Here is an 8,755-nt window from a genome sequence, read left to right as displayed (position 1 = left end):
ACTTCACATATTGGTTTCTGGAAGGTTTGTACCGGTACTGTTTTATTTCCCGTTTTTCATCATTGATTTTTTACAATAAGTATCTTAGTAATTTTAAGAATTACTACAAGGGTGATTACCGGAAGTTTGTTAACTTTGAAATCAGAGTTATTACATGTATTCATTATTTTTGGAACAATTTGTCTCTACAGACTATCTTTTAGGCATGCTCCTCTTCGTCATGAAACAGTCCAGCAAATGTTTCAGCATGTTTAGGCAAAACTCTATTCAAGGCTTTGTTGACGTCCATGCCTTTATCAAGTTTTCCATCGAGATCATCTACAATGTCCTTGTGAGTTTCATTTTCCCTCAAATATAGGTAACTTGACAGGAACTCCTTATAGTTGTCGAAAAAGTCTTGTTTGACGGCCCAGAGGGTCTTTCTGTTTGCTTTCTGCCTGGCTTGATCTTCATCCATGCCTTCGTTAACGTACTTGTCATATTTTTCATCCCTCATCTCCCTATGTGATTCTCTAGCTTCAGCCAGCCAATCTTGGTAGGCGGCATTGTCTTCCAAATCTGAACTTCATCCGAGGTTTCGTCATCGACCTCCTCAACATAATCCGAGTTTTAGTCAGCTTCATTCATGTCTGATTCCTCCTCAACGTGGATATTTTGATGTGCCTCTCTAGATCAAACTTCCGTCCGAAGCATTTGTCACACTGGTGACAAGCATATGGCTTGGCAGTATAAATACCATTCATGTTGACTCTGCGAAGGATGACCTTTAAATGACACGAAACAAGTGAAAGCGTTCCATATATCCTAAATATACATGTATTTACTACTTCTGATTTGCATATTTCATTGTTTATTTTTTCATTGTTTTATTGTTCAAATTGGTCTTTTTATCGCTCAAACTACTCTATGCATTACTCGTTTTATTACTCTTTTACTCTTTTCATTGTTCAAATTTTTCTTTTTATCGTTCCAATTTTTTTTTGAGATGTAAATTGATCTTTTCATTGTTAAAATATATTCTTTTCATTGCTCAAACGGATCTTCTATTTTTATTGTTCAAAACAAACTTCATATTTTTCAATTGTTCTCTTTATTGCAGAGGGAAGAAAACGCCAGCCTACACAGTCCAATGAGATTACCAATGAGATGTGAGCAATGAAAATGAAAAACTTCATATTTTTTTTACTTTCTGACCTTATCCTATGCCTATCTCTTACCCAAGGTCATTCTGTGCTCTAATTTTTCACCCTACACCTCATTCCTATTCATACCAATATCATATTATTATTATACTTATGCATATTTATGACCTTTTCTCTTTTCTAGGTCAAAGGTCAAAGTGTGCTGGATAGTCCCCCCCCCACTACTTACACATTTTGATAAACTGAGTTAGGAACATTGATCACCTCTAATAGACAGTTGTGTTTATAATAAAGACTGAAAGTTAAGCATTTTAAATAAAAGGTCCTTCAACAAAATAATAGATTGAAAGGATATTAAGACTAATAATAATCCTTCTACTTAAAAAACACTGCACTTATATAATTATTTTGTGCGCATAATTGCAACAGAAGCATTGTTAGAAACTGAAACGTGAAGACTTATCTAAAAATTATCTAGAAGATATGTTCCATGCATCATGAAGACACTTTTCGTAAAAAGACCCGAAACATTTCATTAATCTTTTGCAGTATTTCATAAATTGGAATTATAGCAATGCTAAAATCTACATGACACGAGTGAATAGGAAACTACTCGTACTCGTTTTGTTACATGTCCAGCTTGTGGAAAATGAAGACAAAATAACATTACGATTTCGGGCAGTGTCGTTTGCTAATGGCAGTCATTCTAATTCTATAAAGTGCTCTACTGGCAGTACATGTAATTTATTGTACTATACAGTACATTGAACATTGCTTGGATAATCACATCCACCAACTTGCTCATTCCAGTACAGGTCTCTACAACTGAACCGGTACGTCTTGCCACTGGCGCAGTGGTAGTAACCGGCACAGTCAGAGGGATCCCCGTAATAACCGTGCTCTCGTCCGTCACACTAGAAGTCTTCATTCCGGTCGCACTTGACATTACGAGGCCAGTCACATGAGTTAATGTGGGAATTCCACAAGAGACCATCCTGGCAGGACGTTAGATATGTGAAACCGCTTGCACATTGGTAGAATTTACTGCAGTCCGCTGGGTCAGCGTAATGACCGTCGGCTCGGTCATCGCAGAACAGGGGGGTGTCTGGGGCGTTGCAATGGACGTTTTCGGGATTGTTGCAAGTATACGTTTGGGGGTCGAAGTACAAGCCTGTACCACACGGAAGATAGCTTGCAACTCCTTGGTTGCAGATGTAGTACATCCTACAACTGTTGGTATCTGCGTAATATCCATTGGGCTTATACCGACACGTGAAGGTACCGGCATCTGGTGAGTGGGTTGGTGAGGATGCGTTAGTGGCTGGGGCGTCTGTGGAGAGTGCGTTGGTGGCCAGTGCATCGGTGATTCTTGCGTCAGTGGCCGGTACATTGGTGGCCGGTGCGTTGGTGGCAGGGGTGTTGGTAGCTGGCGCGTCCGTGGCTGGTGAGTCAGTGACCAGCTCATCGTTTGCTGGTGAAGAGGTGGCATCTGTTTGCAGGTTCGAAGCAAATTAAGTAAAATACACAACTGAAGGACACTAATCAAGAAAAGTAGGATAAAAAGAAATAAATCTACAAAACCAGTCTAATCGGCACATGTGATTACATTTGGCACATAAAACTTTTACACAATTTTACTGTTTGGACTGATTTAACGAAGATTTTTAGTCAATTTGTATTCTGCCTAGCATATACATTAGGCAGATTGGCACTACTGCACCAGAAAGAACACAGACGGTAGCATGTATGTAATGGACCTCCCCTTGAATATTGCAAACCAGTTCTGTCTACATGTACTCTGCAGGGATGTACATGTATGTAGACCTACCAAAAGCAAGCCTACGGTTGATGGCTTTCATCAGCGGCCAAGTCTCGCCGCAGTCCCCGTTGAAATCGTCTAAATCAATGGCCCACACCATGGCGCCACCCAAGCCTTTCTCCTTCAAAAAGTCAACCTTTGAAAAAAAAGAAAAAAGGTCTGTATTCAACAACCATAATAACATAATCATAATAATTTTAATAGGCCTACTTCTGCATGCAAAGGGTGCCCTCCTCAGTCACACTATTATTAGACTGGTACATACATGTACATTCACGTGTGTTTGTACCTACTTTGACACGTATGCTCCTTTTATCGTCATAACCAACCCATTGGTTACCATGGAAAGCATAAGGAACCCGGCGCCTCTCATCCCATACCCGTGTCAGCTGGCCATCTTGGAGTTTGTTGCAAATCTGGGACAGGTTTTAAAAATAAAATCACAAACAATGATTAGATTTTTTTTAGTGAACCATCATTGTTTCTACATTCATTGCCAAATGGAGCACTTTGTTAAATTAGACTTAGCAAATTTTGGTTTTGTGTGTGTATGGGGGTGTTCGTTTTTGTTTGTTAGGGTGTTTTGGTGCTTGCTTTTTCCATTGTGTTTTTTTTCTGGGGGAGGGTGGTGGGGTGTTTGTTTGTTCAGGTGTTTGTTGGGGTGTTTGTTGGGTTGTTTGTTGGGTTGTTTGTTTGTTTGTTTGTTGGGTTGTTTGTTGGGGTGTTGGGGTGTTTGTTTGTTTGTTGGGTTGTTGGGGTGTTTGTTGGGTAGTTTGTTTGTTTGTTTGTTTATTTATTTGTTTGTTTTTCATTACCTCATAATAAGATAGGAAGCCATCTTCTCGTGTTGAAGCTCCTGAAGTACCCGGTCCGCTAACGGGAGCGCCAATGCCCGTCTGCTGCCCCCTCAATGTGAACGAGCGGCCGTAAAGACCCATACCCAGAACAAGCTTGGAGGGCGGTGTTCCTCCCTCTAGCCAAATATCAACAGCATTGGACTGGTGAGAAAAGAAAAGATTGAAATTAACTGAGACTGAGCCTTACACCCTTACCAAATGCAGCTTTGAAACAGGGTATCTCTGCTGAAGGGCAGATTATTCTTTCCTGAATGTGACAGGGTGTGTAGGGAGAGATGGACAGATAATTTGTGACACGATTCAGGGAGTGTTACCTCGTCAGTTCCCTCTCACCGTATGACGCTTTATCTAGTGGAGGATCCTCCCAGTAGAGATTTTTCTGTCAAGTGATTTTTGATTGTCAGCGTTCAGTATACTCAGATGTACATGGAAAGATGTGCAATCAGGATTCTGGGGTGCATGCAATAAAGCCTGGAAGTAAAGGTCATGCAGCGAGCTTCTGGAATACTCGCGCGGTCCGCCTGTGGGGTTTTTACATTCGGCCGTCCAATCACGTTCGATAATTTTTGGAAAAATAATTCCTAACTGAAACCACGCCATGAAACACTCATGTTGGAATTTTACCTTTGTCTTCCTCAACTAATATTTAGTGAAAGTCACCTGGAGATGGGTAAAAAAAATGAATTCCATCAACGACCTTCATTCCAGCGATATTGTACCTGGGTCTCCTTGCACATTTGCTTTCACTCCCATTACACACGTGAAAACGAGATTGTAAAACGCTGAAAAGATTTACCTAACTGCAGTCGATGGGTTCCAGATTCCGTTGATTTAACGTAAGGCAGTTGTTGTCCGCAAAGGTTAAATAAATAGTAAAATCTTTCGTAAAAATAGATTGTTGCTTTGAGTTTATTACCTTATAAATTAAAAAAGGCTGTAAAATATTTTGGTGTTTCTATTTCGGCTTTTACCGACAGACTTCCATAAAATTTCAAACCGTAAATGTTAATCTGCGTACGAGATCGCCGCATTGGACTGTTCTTCATAGTAGATTTTCGGTGCGATGGGTAAATTTTTGGCAGGATATTTCTCTTTTATGCGAGTTAATTTTTCAGTTTCTAAAAAGTGATATACTAGCAAATATTTTCCAAAGCCTTTTTTCCAAGTTGGATTTTGTAAGAAGTAACTAAAAAAACGAAAGAAATATTACAAATTCTAAAATCTTTGCACGTTATTTTTCCTATCCGAGGGTTCAGAAAGCGCGCCATGAGGGGTCAACTTTCAGGCTCTATTGCCAAAAGAAAGACGTAGATTCGGAAATGCGTACGCCGCCGCGGATGTGGAACGATCGCTGACCTGATGTCTTTGCCCATCAACTGACATCACGTGAAAAACCTATGTACACTGTATTATTAAACGTCCACTGTTAAAAACTCTAATCGAAGCATTTTTGGCCACAAAAACAGTTGACATAACAGAAAATTCTATCTCCCTTTTGAGTGTACTAATTTTTTAGCACATTATTAATGATAAAGTCAAAGTAAAATCATTACATTGACAATGGACTGGTAGCTAAAATTGATTGGCTAAGCAACTTGTTCAAGACGTACCACGGTGAGGAGCATGTTGTTCCCGACATCTGAATCACCTGGGTACAAGGCTGTGTGGTGACCAGTAGTGGTTTCCCAGGAGCCGTGCAAGTCGTAGGCCATCAAGTTGATGAAATCGAAAGAACTGGGTAGGGTCAATTTAATAGCAAAACATGCGAGAACAAGTTAGAGCACCTGAAGGACCTTCTTTTGCACGAGGAACAAGACACGAATGAATACGAAACAAGAGAATGTGCAGACGGAAAAAGGTGATCAGATAAAAAACAACAATGCGATTACAGATCAGAGCGTACAAGTTTCATTAAAGAAACAATCTACATTTTGGGTAAGGTACCCCCTCCCCGCTTTTTCAACGTCTGGTAACACTTTTACTGCTCACCGTGCATCCCCATAACGTCGACACGAACCCATACGCGTCTATCAAACTTAAAGGCCCTGACTATACCTTCAACCTTCTTTAAGTAAAATTTTCTAAGTAGAAAATAACTTGGGGAAAGCTCACCTTGAAATAGCGGAAATTTCATAGCCGTTTGCGATGTACGAGGGACCGGCCGCACAAGCCGATGAGAGCAGGAGGCGTTCTCTCCCCGTCTGCGCTGCCTCCTCTTCAAACGCTGCGCGGAGTTCCTGTTTGGTGAAAAATATAACAAAAGTACAAGTGATTACAAACTTTGTGTTTTGTCGTCTTCAGAAGTTAAGCAGATGTGAAATAAATGCTGAAATAAAGGCAAAAACTTGGAACGCTGCATCAAAATGTTTGGAAATATGTATTGCTTTAGCTCTGAGGGCCACGAACCTGAACAAGTAGCGTAAATCGTTGCTTGTCGATAGCCGGACTTCCTCTGTTGATCGCCCCGGGAAACTCCCAATCCAGATCTAGTCCGTCGAAGTTCCTCTGCCGGAGAAACTGAATGGCATCTTGAATGAACACCTGCCGTCGTTCGGCCGTCTCGGCCATGTAGGTGAAATGTGCTACCCCGTGGGACCAACCGCCCACCGCCAGCAGCGTTTTCAGCGCCGGGTTGGTCTGCTTCAGGTTGTTCACGGCTTCGTAGTTGCCGACCATGTAGTCCGTGGACTCGTCGTTCCATTCGTACGGCTCTAGACGGTTGGTGCGGGAGTAGCTGAGTTTGGCGAAGGCGAAAATGATGTGGGTGCAGAGACTGGGGTCCATGTTGGCGGCGACAAACCGAGCCGACCCTGGCCGGTACTGTGCCCAGTTGGTGAAGTAACACACCACACGATAGTCATGATTTTCTGGAGGAAAAGTAAGAGTTATACTTGATTTTGTTCAAATACAGAACTAGTAGAATCTGGGAATCTGCTTTGATTTTATTCTCAACTTTTTAAACCATTCACTTTACCTCAAACAGGCTAGTTTTTTTTTCTTGCTAAAGCATCCCACTCGCAAAAAGTGAAGTTGAAGCGACTTAACACATCGTGAATTGACCTCATAGGAGTCAGTCAGGAATTATTGGTCATTCTTACCTGTGTTCACATTCCTTAATGGTGGCATTGCGTCCACACACAAAGCCAGCAGGACAGCTGACAAGCAAAGCTGCATCATTCTAGACATCTTCTGGTAGTACCGGGTGAGAAACAGACTAGATCGCAACAAAAAACTGTTTATTAGCCCAAAGAAAGATCCAAACTTCTCAAAATAAACTTGCCAATTTCGAACACACTTTATAGTGACGCGTTTTGTTGTAAAGTAAACAGACTCCGAAGACAAAGTTGCATTGAGGCTGAACGAAGTTCCCACTCGTATTTATAGGGACTCGTGTCGTTGATTTCCACAACAGCCTATTGTTGCAATTGACTTCGTGCGTCATTTTTCCAGGAAATGATGTGATGATAATGTCTCATCAGTATTTATTTAGGATTTTCATCCTCCGCTGACGTCACACCATTGATCACTGTGCGCTCTTTCAGTGAAGCAATCGACCGTTCCTCTCGAGCCCTTTGTTGTTTGGATTTGGGATCACAATCAGTGATGTCTGTTGACTGAGTAGCCCGTATGAGGTTGCTACAGCTCAGTGGTGTAGCTAGGATTTTACTGGGGGGGGCACGCAGGGGCACCAGCATCTTATGGGGGAGGCACCAGCTTTCAGTCGTGTGGGTGTTTGGGGGGGGCAAGTTTTTGTTAGCCTTGTTCAATATCTATTCCCCCCTTTTTTCAGTGGCGCGGTACCGGGAATTTTTTTGGGGGGGGGACGTGCACGTGCCCCCCCCCCGTGGATACGCCACTGCTAGGGTTCGTTTTCTGGGAGACCTCTAAAGATGTCTGCCATCGGTCTTGGTGCATTATAGGAGCTGTCCATGTTTTTCTCTTTTCTTCAGAAGAATCAAGTGATAACTAAATAATTTATACGTTAAAGGTAGAGCATTTTTTAACTAAAACACCTCTGTATGGGGCAAGGACCAGATCGAAGGAGTTCAGGTTGTGCCCATCTACAAATATTGACGATACCTCTTTTCTAAGCCCTGAATAAGGGTTCTGAAAGCAATATGTCACAGGTTTACCTCAAGTATTGTCTGAGGGTCTATGCCGGTTCGATAAAAAGTCGGAAATTTGCTCACAAGGAAAAAAATCACGCAGATAGCAGGAGTTCAGTTGGTCCTCATTCTGGGCACAAGTATTGTTATTTGCACACCTTATGTGATTCATATACAAAGATATCAAGCAAAACGGTTACACAATTCATGTCAACTTTCAATGCGTAATACTCCAGTGAAAAGAGATAAGAAGAACGGGCAAATTTGAACCAGCACACACAAAAGAAACGGCTCCAAAAAAGAGTCACAACTGAGAGAAAAAAAAAAGTGAACAAAGGGATCTGCAACAACTGCTGGCAAACTTGGGAAAGAGTCTGAAAGATTTCGGGTGGAAAAATTATACGGCGAAACTCACAGGAGTATGTACACAAGGAACAAAAAAATATCAAATACAGTCATGTGTGGTTTACAAGGTATAATAAATTATACAATGTCAAACAAAGGGAAGGGCTTAGCTGGTTCTTCTTTCCAGGACTTGATCTTGCTTGGGTGGCCAAAGTCTGCAGTACCGGGCGAGTCTCCGCGAGTCCGGGTAGGTGACGTGGCGTTCCCAAGGGCGTTCCCAAACAGGAAAAGGGGGTGAAAAGCGGGCCGGGTGGAGAGGCGAACCGGGTCGGCTCTCCGAAGCGTGACCTTGGGACTTCGTACTCTGTATCGACAGAGCACGCGGCTAAATGATGCGAGAACGTTAGGAACGTGACGGAAAGTCGCTTTTGTGGAGTCGGCTCTCCTTCCTAACTGGACGGCAAAAAACAGTGCAGGGGGCACTTT

The 8,755-nt window shown here is 42.1% G+C and overlaps 1 protein-coding gene across 1 annotated transcript; it reads right to left on the bottom strand.

Moving 5' to 3' along the window:
- Nucleotides 1-10: 10 nt before the first annotated feature.
- Nucleotides 11-7,300, bottom strand: LOC147800537 (chitinase-3-like protein 1). The gene is made up of 8 exons (XM_087135289.1): nucleotides 6,917-7,300; nucleotides 6,225-6,685; nucleotides 5,931-6,055; nucleotides 5,429-5,552; nucleotides 3,777-3,959; nucleotides 3,255-3,377; nucleotides 2,971-3,097; nucleotides 11-2,631 (listed from the first exon to the last, which is right to left on the bottom strand). The coding sequence occupies exons 1-8, from the start codon at nucleotides 7,002-7,004 to the stop codon at nucleotides 2,057-2,059; spliced, it is 1,806 nt and encodes a 601-aa protein (XP_086991415.1). The 5' UTR covers nucleotides 7,005-7,300; the 3' UTR covers nucleotides 11-2,056.
- Nucleotides 7,301-8,755: the final 1,455 nt, after the last annotated feature.

This window comes from Acanthaster planci, linkage group LG01, assembly GCF_054643075.1.
Source record: "Acanthaster planci isolate LZ-2023a linkage group LG01, COTS_SCS, whole genome shotgun sequence".
NCBI classification, from domain to species: Eukaryota; Metazoa; Echinodermata; class Asteroidea; order Valvatida; family Acanthasteridae; genus Acanthaster; species Acanthaster planci.
The sequence above is the reverse complement of the archived record's forward strand: the minus strand, read 5'-3'. Positions and strand labels throughout refer to the sequence as shown.